The sequence below is a fragment of the Cyclopterus lumpus genome, chromosome 9, assembly GCF_009769545.1.
Source record: "Cyclopterus lumpus isolate fCycLum1 chromosome 9, fCycLum1.pri, whole genome shotgun sequence".
NCBI classification, from domain to species: domain Eukaryota; kingdom Metazoa; phylum Chordata; class Actinopteri; order Perciformes; family Cyclopteridae; genus Cyclopterus; species Cyclopterus lumpus.
Window position 1 is genome coordinate 5,766,776 of NC_046974.1, and position 21,629 is coordinate 5,788,404.

Below are 21,629 nucleotides of genomic sequence, written 5' to 3' on the forward strand. Positions count from 1 at the left end.
GTAGACATGGAGACATGAGACATGTAGACATGTAGACATGTAGACATGGAGACATGTAGACATGTAGACATGTAGACATGGAGACATGGAGACATGTAGACAGTAGACATGAGACATGAAGACATGAGACATGAGACATGGAGACATGAAGACATGGAGACATGTAGACATGAGACATGAGACATGTAGACATGTAGACAGTAGACATGAGACATGAGACATGGAGACATGAAGACATGTAGACATGAGACATGAGACATGTAGACAGTAGACATGAGACATGGAGACAGTAGACAGTAGACATGTAGATATGTAGACATGAGACATGGAGACAGTAGACATGTAGACATGAGACATGAAGACATGTAGACATGAGACATGAGACATGGAGACATGAAGACATGTAGACATGAGACATGAGAAATGTAGACAGTAGACATGAGACATGGAGACAGTAGACATGTAGATATGTAGACATGAGACAGTAGACATGGAGACATGAGACATGGAGACAGTAGACATGTAGACATGTAGACAAGTAGACATGAGACATGGAGACAGTAGACATGTAGACATGTAGACTGGAGACATGAAGACATGAGACATGAGACATGAAGACATGTAGACATGAGACATGAGACATGTAGACAGTAGACATGAGACATGGAGACAGTAGACATGTAGATATGTAGACATGAGACAGTAGACATGGAGACATGGAGACATGGAGACATGAGACATGTAGACAGTAGACATGGAGACATGAGACATGGAGACATGAGACATGTAGACATGAGACATGGAGACATGTAGACATGAGACATGGAGACATGTAGACATGAGACATGGAGACATGTAGACATGAGACATGTAGACATGGAGACATGGAGACATGGAGACATGTAGACAGTAGACATGTAGACATGAGACATGTAGATACGAGACATGTAGACATGTAGACATGTAGACATGTAGACATGAGACATGAGACATGTAGATACGAGACATGTAGACATGTAGACATGAGACATGTAGACATGAGACATGAGACATGAGACATGTAAACATGTAGACATGAGACATGTAGACATGAGACATGAGACATGAGACAGTAGACATGTAGACATGAGACATGTAGATACGAGACATGTAGACATGTAGACAAGAGACATGTAGACATGTAGACATGAGACATGTAGACATGAGACATGTAGGCATGTAGACATGTAGACATGTAGACATGAGACATGTAGACATGAGACATGTAGACGAGAAATGTAGACATGAGACAGTAGACATGAGACATGTAGATACGAGACATGTAGACATGTAGACAAGAGACATGTAGACATGTAGACATGTAGACATGAGACATGTAGACAAGAGACATGTAGACATGTAGACGAGAGAGTAGACATGTAGACATGTAGACATGAGACACGTAGACATGTAGACATGAGACAGTAGACATGTAGACATGTAGACATGAGACACGTAGACATGTAGACAGTAGACATGTAGACAGGAGACAGTAGACATGGAGGCATGTAGACATGAGACACGTAGACATGTAGACAGTAGACATGTAGACAGGAGACAGTAGACATGGAGGCATGTAGACATGTAGACATGAGACATGTAGACATGAGACATGTAGGCATGTAGACATGGAGACATGTAGACAGTAGACATGATACATGTAGACATGAGACATGTAGACATGGAGACATGTAGACATGTAGACAGTAGACATGTAGACAGTAGACATGAAACATGTAGACATGAAGACATGTAGACATGTAGACATGTAGACATGAGACACGAGACAGTAGACATGAGACAGTAGACATGTAGACATGTAGACATGAGACAGTAGACATGTAGACATGTAGACATGAGACACGTAGACATGTAGACATGTAGACAGTAGACATGTAGACATGAGACAGTAGACATGTAGACATGTAGACAAGAGACACGTAGACATGTAGACATGAGACAGTAGACATGTAGACATGTAGACATGTAGACATGAGACACGAGACAGTAGACATGAGACAGTAGACATGTAGACATGTAGACATGAGACAGTAGACATGTAGACATGTAGACATGAGACACGTAGACATGTAGACATGTAGACAGTAGACATGTAGACATGGAGGCATGTAGACATGTAGACATGTAGACATGAGACATGTAGGCATGTAGACATGGAGACATGTAGACATGTAGACATGAGACATGTAGACATGGAGACATGTAGACATGTAGACAGTAGACATGTAGACAGTAGACAGTAGACATGAAACATGTAGACATGTAGACATGAGACACGTAGACATGTAGACATGAGACAGTAGACATGTAGACATGTAGACATGAGACACGTAGACATGTAGACATGAGACAGTAGACATGAAACATGTAGACATGAGACATGTAGACAGTAGACAGTAGACATGAAACATGTAGACATGAGACATGTAGACATGAGACACGTAGACATGTAGACATGAGACAGTAGACATGTAGACATGTAGACATGAGACACGTAGACATGTAGACATGAGACAGTAGACATGAGACAGTAGACATGTAGACATGTAGACATGAGACAGTAGACATGTAGACATGTAGACATGAGACACGTAGACATGTAGACATGTAGACAGTAGACATGTAGACAGGAGACAGTAGACATGGAGGCATGTAGACATGTAGACATGTAGACATGAGACATGTAGGCATGTAGACATGGAGACATGTAGACATGTAGACATGAGACATGTAGACATGTAGACATGTAGACATGTAGACATGTACACAGTAGACATGTAGACATGTAGACATGGAGACATGTAGACATGAGACATGTAGACATGTAGACATGGAGACATGTAGACATGGAGACATGTAGACATGTAGACATGTAGGCATGAGACATGTAGACATGAGACATGTAGACATGTAGACATGTAGACATGAGACATGTAGACATGTAGGCATGAGACATGTAGACATGTAGACATGTAGACATGTAGACATGTAGGCATGAGACATGTAGACATGTAGACATGGAGACATGTAGACATGAGACATGTAGACATGTAGGCATGAGACATGTAGGCATGAGACATGTAGACATGAGACATGTAGGCATGAGACATGTAGACATGAGACATGTAGACATGTAGACATGTAGGCATGAGACATGTAGACATGTAGACATGAGACATGAGACATGTAGACATGAGACATGTAGACATGTAGACATGAGACATGTAGGCATGAGACATGTAGGCATGAGACATGTAGACATGTAGACATGAGACATGTAGACATGTAGACATGAGACATGAGACATGGAGACATGAGACATGTAGACATGTAGGCATGAGACATGGAGACATGTAGACATGAGACATGAGACATGTAGACATGAGACATGTAGACATGTAGACATGAGACATGTAGACATGTAGACATGTAGGCATGAGACATGTAGACATGAGACATGTAGACATGTAGACATGTAGACATGTAGGCATGAGACATGAGACATGAGACATGGAGACATGGAGACATGAGACATGAGACATGTAGACATGAGACATGTAGACATGAGACATGGAGACATGGAGACATGGAGACATGTAGACATGAGACATTAATGGAGACATGAGACCTCTCATGTCTGTCTGACCTTTTGACCTTCCCAAGAAGGCTCGAGAGTAGAAGAGAAACACGTAGGATGTGATCTATTACGTGCCGGGAGACTTGCAGCAGGCATGAATCTAGTCTCTCTCGTCTTCGCTTGCCTCCGTCGTCATTGTCTTCCCTCTCTCATCTCAGGAAAGAAATATGGTAATTCAGACTCACAATACCAGGAAAAGTGTCCTCTGCCTTCGGGTGGTCCTCGGGGAGCCGAGAAGCAAAAAACGAATACTATCTAAAAGTTGTCTCTTTAAAAAAAAAAAAGTAATATATAAAAGCATTTCTTCACTCAATGCGGTTCTTTGAAACAGATTCACAGACGCATGTTATATATATATATATATAATTTCCAACCATTCCCCGTCACTTTTCAACCAAACGCCAGTCGAGAAGAAGCACTTTTAAAAAAAAAAAAGTGGTGTTCTCGGCCCCCGGCCGTAAAAAGTTTGTTTATTTTCCTGTGAATTACAAAAGGGCCCGAGCCCACAACCGGTAAGAAAACAACATGGGAGGGACGGGGAGGAAAAGTGGAGGAAATTTAATTAGCGCCCGTCCGTTCCTTTCGGCCCCCGGTGTTATGCTCTCGCGGCGGAGCTCCTTCAGCGCGTTTAAGTCGGCGTACGTGTGGGCGCCACACGAGACATCAAACCGGGGGGGGGGGGGTTACAGGAAGCAACAAGCAAGACAAAACATGTATATATTTAGAAAGAAAGATGGTTTCACGAGAACTTTTTCGAGCCTCGTCCATCGTTTTATTTCAGCTTCACAAAAGACTCGCGGCCGGCATCAAAACACGAGGAAGAAATTAAGAAAATTGGGAGGACGGACAATTAGATACTGCAGTGTGTCCTCAGAAATCCCTTTTTTATTAAATTATTATTATTATCGTGGCCGCGTGATGTTGAGCCTTTTTAAAAAAAAAATTCCGAGTGATCTCTTTGGAGCATTTCTGTCAGTATAAGTCACGTTGTACATTACAAATATGCTCCAGTAACTTGTGTGCATTGATGCAATTTTTGTATTTTCTGTGAGTTTACAGTGAATATCGGGTTCAGGATTTGGCAAAGTGCAGGAATTGGATATGAAAAGGGAGACATTAGGGGTCTTTATGATGAGGGAGTCCTCTTCCCCCCCCCCAGTACACCTCAGCCTCTCTTGACCCTTTAATGGGGCCGGCTTTTTGCCAAGGTCCACTAGCAGGCCCCCTCAGAGGTGCCCCCTCACACACACACACACACACACACATTTTGATAGCACAATTCCCTTGTATAATTCCGGTTATGCAATGGTGGGTGAATGGCCGCCCCGCATTGTGCGCTGAGGCAGAGACACAATCGGAGGTGGGAGGGGGGTCGCCGGTGGTTACTGGTCGGGAAAGATGAGGTGAGGAAGAGGAAAAGAAGGCACAGTTGTCAGAAATGCAAAGACGCATTGAGAGATTCTTTTTTTTTCTTCAGCTTTTTAAGTGGAAGCATCCGTGTGGAAAACCTTGGGCTTCCTCCTCTCATCTGATGTTGTTGTTGTTGTTGTCCCCCAGAGAGCTCTGGTTTTTTCCCCTCTAAAAGCCGACATTCACACTTTAAAAAAATTTTTTTTTAAAGAGGCTTTTCTCACCAATCCGGAAGACGCCGTCACGGTGGAAAAAGGGGGGGGGGGACCGGAGCTAGTTGTGGGCTAGTCGTCATTTCTGCCACACGGGGATTTAAACTGGTGGAAAAGATGACACTTCACCCAATGGGAGCTGTTTTTTACCCCTCGGGGGCAGATAGACGTTACGTACTGTGTGTGTGTGTGAGTGTGTGTGTGTGCGTGCCCTGCATTAAAAACTCCTGTGGCCAAAACCTTTAGGTCAACCTTCCTTTTAATGTATATCGGCAATCTTTTCAATTGTAAATCAGCAACCATCTGGTCAAAGAAATTTGATGCTCCTTGCCGAGTGATTTTATTAATTTCTTTTAATTGAGGTTCGATGCCCAGCCCTGTCCGAAGTGTGCTACGGAGGCTGCACATGATTTTGTTTGTATTATGCGCTTCCTATACTTTATACTTTACACGGGGTCGGTTGTTCAAAAGGGTCGAGGCCTTTGACGTTCGAGGATTTTCCATTTCTTGGCAATTAGTAAGAAAATGTAGCTCTGTGACCCGTTTGCTCTCCTTCTTAAAGGGTGTTTTTCTTTTCGGGAGTTGGTGGAGACCAAAACGGAGCTGAAAAGAAGAGCGCATGCTTATATTTGCCAAGCCTGAGATTTGTGGTAGCTGTGAGCACGTTTTCACACGTGCCTGCCCACTAGTGGTCAGAAATCAGAGCGCAGCTTCGACTTAATAGATGGTCTACCGCCGGCTTAGCGACACACACACACACACACACACACACACACACACACACGTGGATTACATTTTTGATGCGCTCCGTAAACATGTTTTTAATGCAGCCTGAGAAATGTCCTGGGACTCAACGGCGTTCAAATGAATATTAAACCGGAATATGGGAGAGTTCAAAAGTTTGGCGGGGAGGAAAATAATTGAACAATGAAGGAGTGTTTTTTTCTTCTTTACCTCCTTTTTTTAAATCCTCAGTTTAGGTGCGAACTTTCTTGGCCGTGACTCAAAACGCATTAAATGTGAGCGCAACGGGGGGGAGGGGGGAGGGATTCATGAAAAAATAGGTTATGAGCAGAATTAAGCGCGGCAGGGTTGTTTGAGTTCACCGAAGTGTTTTTTTTTTTTCTTCTTCGGGGACCACGTGGGAACAGGAAAGTCCGTAATTCGCAAGTTTGTCGTGATGCAGCAGATTCCCCCCCCCCCCCCCCAAAAAAACCCAGTTGATTAGTAAGTCACGCAGCCAATGCAGATTTATCTGGAGTATGTGCAAACACAATGTAATGTTGCGACAGATCAACCGCCTGTCTGTCATCAAAACAGAAGGACGCCGGGGGCCCGCCCCGCCGCCAGGTGAGTAATGAGCTTCTCGCCAGGAAAAAAAGAAAAAGAAGAACCCAAAAAAAAAAAGGCCTGAACCCGGTTTGCGATGACGGTGTTCGAGAGGGCCCGGTTGGAAAAAAAAAAAAAAAGAAAGAAAAAGAAAGTAGGAGTGCAGCTTCCGATCGGATGACGCACGGCACCCAAAGAAAAGCTTTTTATTTGAGTTGAATGTAAATAACGTCTTGGCACACGTGCTCCGAGAGGGAGGAGAGAGAGAGAGAGAGAGAGAGAGAGTGTGTGTGTGTGTGTGTGTGCGACCACATATAAGAAAATCCATGGGAGAAAAGTATGCCTTTTATCTTTTAATAAACCGTAAAGCCAGGAGGCAACATGAAATTACAGCATAATGGCAGTCTTCTGAAGACTTAATTGCCCTAATTATAGCAGAGAGAGAGAGAGAGAGGGAGAGAAAGAGAGAGAGAGAGAGAGAGATTTTGCAGGTGTAATCCAGGTGTGTCTGTGCATATTCATGAACACACACACACACACACACACACACACACACACACAGCCCTCTCTCCATGCACCGGGTGTTACTCCGAGTGTCCTCGTGAGCTGGAGAAAAGTCTCTTTTCCAGCCGAGTTGAGAGTTCCCTCAGATCTCTGGAGCTGGCAGGCTCACTTCGGGATGCTAAACATAGGCTTTCATTTTTCCTCCGCGTCTAGACTTCTCTGGTTCCCCTCCGCTGCGGTTCTTCTTCCTCTTTTTTTCTTCTTCTTCTTCTCCTTTTTAGTTCACCCGGGGAAGATTGTACCCTAAATTCTCAGCGGGAAGTTTGTTTAACCAGCAGTTCCCCCCCCCCCCCCCCCCCTCTTCTTTGCACTTGGACTACTAATCAAGCATGTTTCAGTTGTCGTATATTATTCATATTATATACTATTCTGTTTTTTTGGTAGAATCTTTTCTTTCTATTCGTCTTCACGTGACGTTACGCAACAATGTTAAAACTCCCGTGTTTAACGTGCACTACGAGTCATCATTCTGCGGGAGGGGGGGGGGGGGGGGGGGGGGCTCTAATGAATTTGCATGTGACGCTTTACCCGTTTGGTTTCGGACTCGATTAAAGTTATTACGGTGGTTTCCGAAAATTGAGGGCCTTTTTTTTTTTTTTTAAGATGTTGTGAAATCGGCCGCAGAAATTTCTAAACTTCCTCTGGTTGGTTGGTTTAGAACGTCAACAATGTGTGTAACCAACAATGTATACAAATATGACTTTAAGTAACAGTTAAGTGAGTTGAGAAAACTGGAAAACTTTAAGTTGAGTTTTAAGTTATCAACCATTGATTTAAGAACAATGACATTATTACATCCATCTGACTTAAAGCAATCGTTAATCTAACTTAATTTAATTTCTGCATTACCAATTGAAGCAATTCTTTATAAGCGTGGCGTATATATATATATATATAGTAACCGTCACTACAGCTGTCAGTTAAACAATTTAAAGGGACAGTGTGCAGCTTTAAAAGAAACGGAACATAATCAATTAATAATAAGTTCATTACATTTGACAAAGACATGTTCAGGACTTGAAACTCAAAGTTTAAGATTTTGGAGACTCATTTTTTTTTTTTTACTTATTTTTATTGTATTGTCATAATGGGGTTGGGAGGAAGCTGTGTCATGTTTTTTTTAAACATTTTTTTTTTTTTTTTAAAGAGAGCCAGTTTGCCCCGTGGCTGCATTTTTGTTGTCGTCAGGCAAGTCGCTGCACCGCTCAGCCGAGTGGAGATTCTTTAGGAGGGAGATCTCTTTCTTCTCCAAGCGTCTTACCGAGAGCCATTAATTATTAACTGGGAGCGCCAACATCAAAGGGGCAGACTAGCAAGGAATTAAATGAGAGAGAGAGAGAGAGAGCGAGAGAGATATCCCAAGTTCTCAAAAAAAGAAGAGAGGAAAAAGAGTGATGTTGGTTTATGTAAAGGAGGCAGAAAGTTGGAGCTCATGTTTTGTTTTTTTTGGGGGGGGGGGGATCAAATCAGTTTGCAGGGTTAATTAGTCTTTAATAAGCTGTGGAAGTCAGATTCATAAACATTTTGTCCGTGGATTACACCATGGGGGGGAAGGGGGGGTTTAATTGGGACGCGAGTCGAGATGTTGTTTTCCTTTTTTTTTTTTTCAAACACACTCTTTTATATATATATCAAAAGGCCTTTTGTGAGTTCCTTCGATGTTCCTCTTGCTGCGACTCGTCCCACCAGAGAAGCTCAGAAGGCCCACGTGTGTGTGTGTGTGTGTGAGATGTCGCATACTTTCTATATTTAGTGCCCTTATTCCCCAGTTATTGATTTTTTTTTTTGGGGGGGGGGGGTGCAAACACGCCTCTGGCTCTCCTCCCCCGTCTCGCTCCGGTGAGGGAAAAAGAAGCCGACCGCTTCACTTCTCGGGACGGCTTCATTTAATCATTAACCTCCTTCTAAAGACTAAAGAGGGGAAGGGGGGGGTGAGCATAAACGTCATTACTGAAGTGTCTTGAACCGACCGGCATTCTCTCTAATGGCCAGCAGGGGGCAACAACTCTGGTTGTATAGAAGTCTGGTTGTATAGAAGTCTATATAAATGACTCTACTTCTCTTGATTTATTCCCTCAGTAAACATTGTAAACATGAGTTTTTGGTCTAAATCTTTAGTTTCAAGTTTTCTTCAATACAGCGTTCAGTATGGTCTCATTTCTCTTTCCTCCCTCCTCCTCTTGCCTCTTTCCTCCCTCCTTCTCCTCCTCTTGTCTCTTTCCTCCCTCCTTCTCCTCCTCTTGCCTCTTTCCTCCCTCCTTCTCATCTGCTTGTCTCTCTTTCCTCCCTCCTTCTCCTCCTCTTGTCTCTTTCCTCCCTCCTTCTCCTCCTCTTGTCTCTTTCCTCCCTCCTTCTCCTCCTCTTGTCTCTTTCCTCCCTCCTTCTCCTCCTCTTGTCTCTTTCCTCCCTCCTTCTCCTCCTCTTGTCTCTTTCCTCCCTCCTTCTCCTCCTCTTGTCTCTTTCCTCCCTCCTTCTCCTCTGCTTGCCTCTTTCCTCCCTCCTTCTCCTCCTCTTGTCTCTTTCCTCCCTCCTTCTCCTCTGCTTGTCTCTTTCCTCCCTCCTTCTCCTCCTCTTGTCTCTTTCCTCCCTCCTTCTCCTCCGCTTGTCTCTTTCCTCCCTCCTTCTCCTCCTCTTGTCTCTTTCCTCCCTCCTTCTCCTCTGCTTGCCTCTTTCCTCCCTCCTTCTCCTCCTCTTGTCTCTTTCCTCCCTCCTTCTCCTCTGCTTGTCTCTTTCCTCCCTCCTTCTCCTCTGCTTGTCTCTTTCCTCCCTCCTTCTCCTCCTCTTGTCTCTTTCCTCCCTCCTTCTCCTCTGCTTGCCTCTTTCCTCCCTCCTTCTCCTCCTCTTGCCTCTTTCCTCCCTCCTTCTCCTCTGCTTGTCTCTTTCCTCCCTCCTTCTCCTCTGCTTGTCTCTTTCCTCCCTCCTCTTACAAGTGCCCACTGACTTGGAGTGATGACACTCTGGAGCCACTCTGCAGCCGAGTCACAGTACTGTACATTGTCACTTTGACCCCCCCCCCCCCCCCCCCCCCCCCCCCAGTTATGAGGAGCGCTGGCAGGAGCCCAAGGGGCCTCTATAGCACCGGGATATGATCCCAGCAGCTCTATTTTAGATCATGCAGCGCCGACATCAAAACGTTGTCTAAATAGGGCGCCGTGAATCATGCGCGGGTGAGAACGGGTTGTAGTTCAGATAAAGACACACACACACACACACACACACACACACACACACACACACACCACGAGGGGAAGCCAATTTGGATTCTGCAGGAGATAGTTGTGGTTCTGCAGATCCAACGCGCTTCCTTTTATCTTCCGCCTTCAGCAGGAGTCTTCAAAAGACCTTCAGTGGAAGCTCCTTTTTCCTTTTTCTCGACAACTTTTTGTTCGACTTCCTCCCCCGTGCACGACATTTCGACTCCACGCGCGCATTAACGCATCGTCAGCGCCTGTCACGCGTATGCAGCCGTCATGCTTCTTCTTTTCGTTGTTTTTGTTGTTGTTGTTGTTGTTTGTTGTTGCGTAACGCAGTGCTGGTTCAAGTCGAGTAATGACATCATGGTTACTAAACTGGGGGCGCCGTGTGAGTCCTCCACGCGGAGTGACATCAGCGGCTTGTTTACCTCTGCCGGGTCTCCTTTTTCTTCCCCCCTCCAGTTTGCTCGTTCCAGATGATCCGCACGTTTCATTCAGGCAGAGAGCGCCCTCTGGTGGCCCTCTGGTGAACACGTGCGGTTGACGTTTGTTTTTTTCTTCACCGTTGTTGAATATATCTTAACAATATTTTGCTAACAATTCATTTATTTGTTTGCAGGCAAAGAGAGCAGTGCAGCGGGGTGCCACAGCCGTCATCTTTGACGTGTCGGAGAATCCGGATGCCATCGACCAGGTTTGTACAAGACCTTAGAAGAAGAAGAAGTTAACGCCAGTTTTTTTTTTTTTTTTTGGAAGGAGTGCGCATGCGCCTTTCACGGGACTGAAAATGGATATCCAGGTTCAGCTTTCACTCCGACCGTGACCAAACTCTCGTTAAGCTCATAATTGCACAGGTAGCACACATTACCTCAACCCCACCCCTTCGCAGACACTCCATGAATGCGTCTGCGAGTGCACGTTTTTTTTGTTTGTTTTTTCGCCGCGCGCATCCTCGCGTTCCTCCTTTCTTTACCGGCGTTCAGAGAGACACAAGTTGCGCCTTTTTGTCGCAAGAATTCTCCTCGTGGTATTCATCCTCGCCACGCCAGGTCTGGACTTGCAGCTTTATTTGTGGTGGGGGGGGGGGTCGTAAAGCGCCTCGCTGAGAGATAAAAGGGAGCGCGCGCGCGCCCGCGGAGAGCGCGACCACATGAAAGGCAGCGCGGGGCGGCTGCGTGTTAGTTTCTCCCCCCCGAGAGGCTTTTCCAGTCAGCAGAGACAGGACCCACAAGGCCGAGGGGCAAAGGGGGAGGAGCCTAGCGAGAATTAGGCTTTATGAAGTTATGCACTCCACCTTTTTGTTGTTGCCTATTTATACTTTCTTTTGGCTGAGACACTTCTGGACCCGATTTAACTTTCTTTAAACAGTAATACATTATTATTATTATTATTATTATTATTATTATTATTTCTTAAATGGACTCGTATGTGTGTGCTTATTTTCTTTCCATCTTCCCGATGCCGTTATTGTTTGTCAGAGGCCGAGCTAGAGCCTCGGTGGAGTCGTCTCGACGTCTGTGCCTTTTAAAAAATAAAAATAAAAAAAAAAATGTAAACGCAGCAGGAAGAAAATAGAAATGCCGAATATCCTCGGTATTTCCCCTGGGCTTCTTTCAAAATTACAGATTCCAAGCAGCAGACGAGAGGAGGAGTAAAAAAAAAAAAGAAGCATGTCAACTGACTCAAAAAGCCCAAACATACCCCCTGGAGCCTAGAGGTCATTTTCTCTAGTTTCACTTCACATGCACTCAGGCAATGCAACACTATAGAGACTTTATATATTATTCTATTGCTGTGGTCCTCCACTGTGGCACATTCCCATATTTAAAGGTACAGCGTGTAGCTGAAACATGACGGTACTCGGGATGCTTCACACCTAAAACTTGGAGGCGTTGTGTCTTTCTTTTTCGTCGACTTTGAATGGAGCCGTATTTGGACGAAAGTTTCAGTTGGACGCAATCTCCGACCTCGCCACTAGGCGGCGGGTTAAATCCTTCACACGAGAATGTTTTTAATTTTCAAAGAGATGCTCCTGCTGATGCAACGTCCTCCTCCCTCCCTTCTCTCCTCTCCTCAGCTCAACCAGGTCGCCGAGGATCCCCTGAAGCGGCCGGTGGTTTACGTGAAGGGCAACGACGCCGTCAAGCTGATGAACATCGTCAACAAGCAGAAAGTGGCTCGCGCTCGCATCCAACACCGACCTCCGAGGGTAAGCGCACACACGGCCAAACTTCCAACCACCCTGTGTGTGTGTGTGTGTGTGTGACTAATCTAAGGCACATGGGAGGAACATGAGGAAGAGGTGGACATGTTTGTGAGGCTCCACGCACCAAACAGAGTTTTTTTTTTTTTTTTTTTTTTTTTAAAAGATGTGAAGACAAAACGAAAAATTCCAGCTGTGAAATCTGACCCTTTTCCTTTCTTCTCCGCTCTCCACTGCCCTCGAGGCCGAGGACTTATTTTTTCTTCTTTCTCTCTCTCTCTCTCTCTCTCTCGGATTAATATCAGCCATTCAAAGAGCTATTTGTTTGCTCTGAATATTTGATAAGAGGAGCAGCACACTCTGAGGTCAAATGACTTGACATAATGAAAGGACTGGTCCGATAAGAGGCGTTTTTTTGTGGGTTTTTTTCTGATAAAGAATAAAAGAATCTGTCTATTCCCTCCCCCCCCCCCCCCTTAAAGGGGAGTGCGGAGTGTTTTGCATCGGGTCGTAGGGTCGTGTTACGATGAAGGTCGGCACGCCCCTGGTCGAGATAAGGACTGCTGACGCAGGAGCTGAGTAATGCACCTCCTGTGGAAAACACATTTTAGACGCCTAAAAAAAGAGTTTATCGATTTAAGTTCACGCTACATTTGGAAAGTTTTCAGACATGGAACTGAGCTGGAAGCGGCGAAGATATTTTAAATGTTGCATAAAACGGATATGGATTCATTTTTTAGGTGGCTGTTTCTTTTATATTCCGGCCAACGTATGTTTCTCTGCCCAAAGTTATTCCTGCTGACTCTTAACTGAACTAACGCAATTCAACAGTCTTCCTTTTTTCTTTTTTTTACAAATCATCATTTGACAAAATGTGTTTGTTTTCTGTCGGCCCCTCCTTCTCCACAGCAGCCCACGGAATATTTCGACATGGGCATCTTCCTGGCGTTCTTCGTGGTGGTGTCGCTGGTCTGCCTCATTCTGCTCGTCAAGATCAAACTCAAGCAGAGGAGAAGCCAGGTCGGTGTCTGAGAAGCTTTACACCCGTGAACCCCCGTTTTGAGTCACATGGGGATCCAAACGGGTGATGGGGTGGGGGGGGGCAAGGGGGCGGGGCTCTGACACCGGAACAAACACGCCTTTTCTTCCAGTCGACGCAACCTCGCTTGTTGTTTGTTCCGGACGTGGCGTTGGAGCGACGGTAGCGCCGCCGCTGCTGTTGATAAGATTTCCTCTCGTAGAAAGCTCTCGGTGGAAGGGAGGGGAGGGCTGTGTGTGTGTGTGTGTGTGTGTGTGTGTGTGTGTGTGTGTGCGCGCGCGTGTGGTGGGGGGGCAGGAATCAGGATTTACATTTAATTAACGCCGATGAGAGGTTGGAGACAAACACACAAGAGGTGTCATGACGGAGCCGAAAACCGACAGCTGCAGCATCCGTTAACGTGTGTGTGTGTGTGTGTGTGTGTGTGTGTGTGTGTGTGCGCGTGTGTCAACAGCGGATGACTTCTGGTGGTTAATTAGGAGCGCCGCTCTCACCGGGGCCTCATCCGTCACATGTAACAACCTCCCCTTCCCGACGTCTTGCAGAGCAGATCTATTCTTGACACTGATCACAGATTTTAACCGTAAACGATGGGATACTTTTGGGTTTAGGACTAAAGTTGATTACAACCAGAAAATACAGATTTTTAATTTGTTTTAAGTCCTCATGTTTCATGCTCTGTCAGCACTAGCAGAGGACTGCTATGAATCCCAAAGACTGCAGCACATGTGACTCATTAACTTTGATCCCCAAAAGGTGGTTCTGCATGTGTCGACTCGTAATCTTTTCAGGATAAGAGCCGGAGAGAGTTGCTAAACGTGTCAAAGGGGGGGGGGGGGGGGGGGGGGGGGCGATCGGCTGCTATGAAGAGCTTTAAAGGGGTCTTTTTGTTGTTGTTGTTGTTGTTGTTGTGGCCGAGCAAACATGCAGCTATTCCCCCACCCCCCCCCCTGACCCTGTCACCCCCTCCCCCACCACAGAGCTCGATGAACAGAATGGCCATCCAAGCCTTGGAGAAGATGGAGACGAGGAAGTTCAAGGCCAAGGGAAAGGGCCAGCGCGAGAGCAGCTGCGGAGTCTCTGATTCGCTGAGCAGCAGCTCCACCTCGGACTGCGCCATCTGTCTGGAAAAGTACATTGACGGGGAGGTGAGAAAAGACGCTTTGTTTTTATTTATCTGAGTCATCAACGACGACAAACAATCCGCCCTCGATTGTACGGAAAGTATTGCGAAATCTCAGAAGCTAAGAGAAAGTCGGGTTGAAGAATACAGGAAATCCAGGTAAAATGATACATAAAAAAAAAAAAAAATACCATTTGCATTTCAGATACCGTGTCGTATAATAACTACATTTAATTATTATTTAGGGTGTAAACCACGGCTTGCTTGCATTCATTATCCTCTTCACTGGTGTTTACCAATAAACGTTTTTCGCACCAAGAGAGGATCTTATGTAAACTGCGGTTGAATGTTCTCAAAATGTATTTAAAAAATTTGAAAAAATGAAACAGGGCACCTTTTAAAAAATAAAAAAAATACAAATGTATATTAAAATATTTTGTCCAAAACGAAAAAATAAATAAGTAACCATTAGAAAAAAGGAAGAAAAAAAAGCAAAGTTTACAATGCAAATGAACAGTGGAGCATTTTTGTTTTCAGTCACAATTTTTGCCCCCAAGACACAGAAACAACAAATTTTATTTATTTATTTTCCTCCTTGTTGTGTGCGTGAGGGGACGATGTCTGGCATCTACCCGCTGAGTTTGTTTTCTTTTCATCACCCGTTTCGTCGACATCAAACATAACGCAGCTCTCCGGACAATAGGATGGAAGTGCCCCCCCCCCCCCCCCCCCCCCCCCTTGACGCGCTCGGGGACCTGCGAGCCCCGCGGTCTGTTTTTCGGCGCCCCTTTTCAGATGTTCAGTGCGGCCTTTTGAGAGAACACCTGGCGAGATAACGGTACCCAGAGTGCATTGGGGTTGGAATTAAGCTTCCTGTTTTCCCACCGTGGCCTTCTTTAAATCCTCTAAAAGGGACTCATTGTCCAAATATGTATCCTGATGTTGGACTTACTATTTTACTGTAAGAGCGTTGCTCATCCTCATCACAGTGCCCAGTCGTGTGTGTGTGTGTGTGTGTGTGTGTGTGTGTGTGTCTTTTCGGTAGGTAAGAGAAGAAAACACAACAAAGCGTGGCGCCAGGATTGCGCGGAGGAAGTGCCGATATAAAAGGCTGAATGGCATCAAAGTGCTTTTTGAGCAACAAAAGCTCGGGCGGGAGGGTGAGGGGGGGGGGGGGGGGAGAGAAAAAAAAAGCCCCAAAGTTGAGTCACATTAAGCCGTAGAGTAAAGTATTTATGGCAGTGAAAGAGCTCTCGCTGGAGAAGAACATTATGATTCTGCCGTTCATCTGAATACAAAGTGTCGCATTCTTTTCATATCAATCCACAAGTGTAAGCCCCATGTTTGTTTTGTTCCCGTTGAAGTGTTGACATCGAGCCTTTTGTTTGTGGCGTGATGTGAAGTTTGTCTTCTGAGGGAGAGAGAGGGGGGGGGGGGGGGGGGGTTCGAACCTGATGAGGGTTCACCGGTGTCGCCGTGACGACGATTCTGTGCAGCTCTTCTGCCCCCTACTGGACATTCACTTGACCACATGAGAAGCTTTATTTCTTTGGTTGCGTTGACTTAAATAAATGCAGGAATCTTGAGGTTGGAGTCGATACCTTTTTTTTGGTTGTTTTTGTGGGGTTTTTAAGGACCCTCTCCATTATTTTTATTTTTTTAATTTTTTTTACCTCATCTCCATTTTGAGTTCTTAGCGGTGACATCAGCGCCACACTTTATCTTACATTTACTTAACAAGACATATGACGTGTAAAAGCCACTACAAAAACAAACATAGTATGTTATCATCATGACATTGAATGATGGTCAAATATGCCCGAAAACGTAATTATTATCATAAATGTAATCATGGTGGAGATTATAAAAGTCACAGTATAGAACGTTTAAAAAAAAAAATATCATTATCTTATATAGTTATATATACTTATATAGTATGTCGTTTCACAAAAATACTTCAGGTTTACTGCATTTGGTGTGTGTGGAAGAAATAAACGTGCTTCCTAAAGTCCCAACATTTTTAAAAGATCCATCATGATAATCAATGTTCCTGAAAGACGAGTCGCTACTTGTTGACTCGATGTCGCCTCATCATCTGGTTCTGTTGGTCTGTACAGTAAGTTGCTGCTATGTGCTGTTTATAAACGACAGTAGAATCTGACCTTTGACCCCCCCCCCCCCCAACAGGAGCTGCGCGTCATCCCCTGCGCTCACAGATTTCATAAGAAATGCGTGGACCCCTGGCTGCTGCAGCATCACACCTGTCCCCACTGTCGGCACAACATCATCGGTGAGTTGGTGCACGATGTTGAGATGAATACTTTGTCGGGAACCGGGTTTCTGGTTCTGAAGGTTCACCAGGCGACTCTTCCTTGTTTTCTTTTCCTCAGAGCAAAAGAAGGGGAACCCGGGACCGGCGTGCATGGACCCTGGCAACCCGGCGCACGGCCGGCAGCGGGTGGTGCTGCCGGTCCATTACCCCGGCCGGGTGCACCGCGCCGGCCAGGTGACCGCCTATCCGACCAGGACCAGCATGGACCCCCACGGCAACCCCATCACCATGCTCACCGTGGACCAGCACGCGGATCCACAGGGCCTGTACCCGCCCCAATCGGCGTCTGCCTTTCTCCGGAGCTACCACCCGGCCCTCCACCTGGACCACTCGCTCAACCCCCACCACTGCGGCCTGGAGCACCGCGGACCCCCCGCCTACCCGGCGCAGCCCCACCACACGGCTTTTAAGAGGCCCAAGTTCCAGGGCCGCAACTTTTCCCGCGCCGCCTGCTTCTCGCAGTACGAGACAATGTACCAGCACTACTACTTTCAGGGGTTGACTTTCCCTCAGCCGCCTGACGGTGGTGGCCAAGGGCCCGCCGGGGCCGGGCAGCTCGGTGGAGGGGCCCACAAGGGCCACCACAGCAGGGCCTTTCAGCAGGGCCTGCTGTACCCCACCGTGGTACACATGGCTCCCGCCTCTTCTTCAAGGAACGGCGACAACGGCAGCACTTCTGGCCTGAGCTGTTACCACGGCCACCGCTCGGTGTGCAGCGGTTACCTCGCCGACTGCCCCGGCAGCGACAGCAGCAGCAGCAGCTCGGGCCAGTGCCACTGCTCCTCCAGCGACTCCATGTTGGACTGTACTGAGGTCAGCAACCAGGGGGTGTACGGTAGCTGCTCCACCTTCCGCAGCTCGCTGAGCAGCGACTACGACCCGTACGTCTACCGGAGTAAGAGCCCGTGTCGGGGCTCCGTTGGGGAGGCGGGGGCGGCGGCGGCGGCGGCTTGCACCACAGTTGCCGCCGAGGAATCGTCGTCGTCCCCGGGCCCCTCGGGACACGGCTGCCTCCAGCTCCCTCCCAGGGCTCCGGGGTACAACTCGGGGGACCACCTCTCCAACTGCAGTTTGGAGCCCAGCTACAGCAGTCGCTCATCACTGGAACCCAGGGAGACCAGCAACACTAGCACTACCTCAGCCGCGGCGCCGGAGGCTGCCGGAGCAGACCGGGGGAAAGGGGCCCTGGAGGAGTCGGGGGAGCTTGGGGGGGCCGCGGCCTGCAGGTGCTGCTTTGAGGTGCTCCCTCCCAATGTGGAGTGCAAAGGGCAGGACTCGGACCAAGTGGGGCCAATGGCCACGGGGCGCTTCCACAGGGGGGTTGACTTTCAGAGCTCCGCCCCCAAGAACTACTTTGCCCCCGAGCACATGCGCCCTTCCTCGGAGCAGGTGAGCTACGAAGGGCTGCCCTGCTGCTTCTACAAAGAGATGAAGGTGCACCGGGCCGCCGCGGGCCGCTACGCCGAGGACTACGCCGTCAACGTGCAGTACGCTCACGCGGACTCGGAGGCCTGCTCCGTGCAGGGCTGCTGCGAACTCAACCAGAGGATACCCATAATTCCCGAGGACACGGACTGTGAACTGGGCACGGGGGCGGAGACCCAGAGCGGTCTGTTGCCCGTCGGTGTGGCGGCGGAGGCCGACGTGCGGACAGGGGAGCGACACGAGCTAAGGGAGGGTTACTTCCCCTCGGGGCCGTCGAGAGGTCAGGCGCACCCTCGAGAGGAAGAGGCCAGGGCTTTGTTTCAGCCGCCGCTCTCCGCGAGCCCCGCTGCGTTGGGATGCAGCACTTCGACGAACGAGGGGGGTCCGGGTATATGAACTTGAGCCCGGTAGAGATGGGACTCAGTCAAAAAGTATATATTTGGTACCGAATCAGTCATTGAAACCCTCAGCTGCCTTGTTCTAACCTTGCTCTCCGAGCGCCGAATGTCATCATCTTCGATTGTGTGGATTTCTACTGAGATGGCCTGTCGTCGTTTTTTCTTTCTTTCTCGACAAGCGTATCAAGTTCATTCCTGTGGGCCCGCGAATGTCTTCGGGCACCAAAACCGCGTTGCCGTGGCGCTGAGCGATACCGCACACGTGGATGGAGGTTGTCAACTGAACCTTTTTAGTAGGTCGGGACGGTCCCCCCCCCCACCTCCCCCCCCTGTCAGCGCTACACAATGCGGGGCCCATTTTCTTTTCTTTTTTTTTTTAGAGTTTATCAAGAAAAAAACAAAAGTTATCTAGACTCCCGTCTTTTTTTTGTTTTTTACCCAAGAAAAATAAATACACTCTTTAATTCACAAACATCTACATGTATAATGTGCACACATGAACACTGACTGCCTATAAAGCTTCAACCACCAACTCAAATAGGTTGTACGGACTTAGCTAAACCAAAACAGAAAGACATGATTGCTCTTTTTTTGGGCGTTTTAACTTTATTTTTATTTTTTCAAAAGCAGGGAAATGGGTCTTTCTAAAGGTGTCTGTGACCCACACATTTCTCTGAAGAGAAGAAGCTATCTATATATATATATATATATATATATATATTAATATATATATATATATATATCTATATATATATATAAATATATCTATATCTATTAATATATATATATATATATATATATTAATATATATATATATATATATATATATATTAATATATATATATATATATTTATATATATATTAATATATATATAATATATGTATATATATATTTATATATATATATATATATATATATATATATATATATTAATTACATTAAAAAAATGCATAGAAATGTGAATGCAAGGCTGACACTGGTCTCTATTCAATATAATACAGAATTTGTTTTATGCATTGCATTTCTGTCCAGCAGTGGCCTGCCTGTGCCGGAGCGACACGAAAGCCTTACGCTGGTTAAGCTGCTTGTAGCAAATATGTAAAAAAGACGCCGCGCCGCTTTTTAGCCGAACTCCAGTGGGAAGTTGACGGCGTCTCGGGGTCGGTAGAGTGTAGCACTCTGCCTCGTGTTTGGAAAGCCCTAAAAAGTGTTTTTTTTTGTGTGCTGTCATATACCCAATTTTCCTCAATGAGGCATGCTCTAAGAAATATCTATTAAAAAAATAATAATAATAAAAAAAAAAAGGTTCAAGCGTGTATCAAAAGGCCAAAGGAAAGTAGCTGGAAAAAGACTCATATTTCATAAGGGTTTTCTTATTGTACTGTGACTTTTTTTTTTTTTTTTTTTACGATGCAGTTATACATACCACAGCGTGTCCGTTTAAATCATATCGTGCCGTGCATAATACATACTCGCGATATCAATGCTTTTCATTCATGCCTTTCTGTTTGTCCTGCAGACTGTTTTTAATACTGTTTCTATGAAATATTCACATTCTCTACACAGAGGAAAAAAGCTTCTGAAATAACCCTATTTATAAGTTAACCCAGTGCTGTAATCAAGTGAGAATCTAATCTTGCCTTTTGCATAGAGATATGTACCTACTGCAAATATAACATTTTGGGGTACTTGAGTCACTATTTAATTTTTTTTTTTTTATTATTATTATTGTTTCTAGCACTTAAAGAAGATTAAAAATGTGTACAAAAATTAATATTTTTTAATTTTTTAAGAATATAATTATTTTCTGTCATTACCATTACAAATGTTTAAAAAAAAGAAAAAAAAAAAAAAAGGCTAGAAATCAATCCGTGTATATTTCTGTACTTGTATAGCAAAAAAAAAACACATTTCACGAATGGAAATATGTTCTCTGAATATTTATTTACTAATATATTTATCTTTTAAAGCCATGTCTTATGTTCAGAGTGTATGAACGTTTGAGTTATTTGGTTGCTTTTTATTTTTGAGAAAAAAATCACTAACATGAGACTTTGTATATACATGGTAATTGCACACAAGACGATTAAATCTTCTCTGACCAAAAAACTGATTTTAAAAACTTTAGTACCATACAGTTTTGTAATTAAAGTGTACAAAGATCTGTAAAATATACAGTTTTATTCAAGTAACTCATGTTGTGGTCTCCTCTTTTCCATTGCATACAGAAGAGCACAGAGCGAGATTGTATATTGTTTTTTTTTTTTTATAGGTGCCATGAAATATGAAGAGCCTCACCTCCACCGTCCTTCACAATAAGAGCACAGAAAATGGCTCACGAACATTTAATCCACAAAGCGACGCAACTGCACTGTCATACCAGGCAAGGCTAGTTTATTTGTAAAGCCCATCAAAACATGCAAAAGAAAACAAGATTTAAAAACAGTCAAAAAGCAAGAAATGGTATAAAAGTTGCAGTTAAAGAAATTAAATGCAGAAATTGATTGATATCCTTGAATCTTGTTCAATTAAAAAGGCAGAAAAGTCTTCAATCTGGATTTAAAAGGAGCTGAAGGTCTCTAAAGGGTCTCATTAGACCTGCAGCTTTCAGGGACCATGTTCCAGATGTGTGGACCAGAAAACCTGAAGACCGCTTCTCAATGCTGACTCTTGGGACCAGGAAGTAGACCAGTCCCAGACC

At 45.4% G+C, this 21,629-nt stretch overlaps 1 protein-coding gene across 2 annotated transcripts in view; it reads left to right on the plus strand.

The window, feature by feature from the left end:
* znrf3 (zinc and ring finger 3) overlaps positions 1-19,606 on the plus strand; it is a 52,912-nt gene extending 33,306 nt beyond the window's left edge. Inside the window, exons 3-8 of one of the 2 annotated variants that reach the window (XM_034541710.1) lie at positions 11,026-11,100; positions 12,484-12,615; positions 13,519-13,629; positions 14,629-14,796; positions 16,959-17,061; positions 17,162-19,606. In XM_034541710.1, coding sequence (XP_034397601.1) covers positions 11,026-11,100; positions 12,484-12,615; positions 13,519-13,629; positions 14,629-14,796; positions 16,959-17,061; positions 17,162-18,924 — 2,352 coding nt within the window. In that variant the 3' untranslated portion in view covers positions 18,925-19,606. The remainder of the gene's footprint in view (positions 1-11,025; positions 11,101-12,483; positions 12,616-13,518; positions 13,630-14,628; positions 14,797-16,958; positions 17,062-17,161) is intronic. The other variant, XM_034541711.1, reaches the window with a different exon arrangement.
* Positions 19,607-21,629: the final 2,023 nt, after the last annotated feature.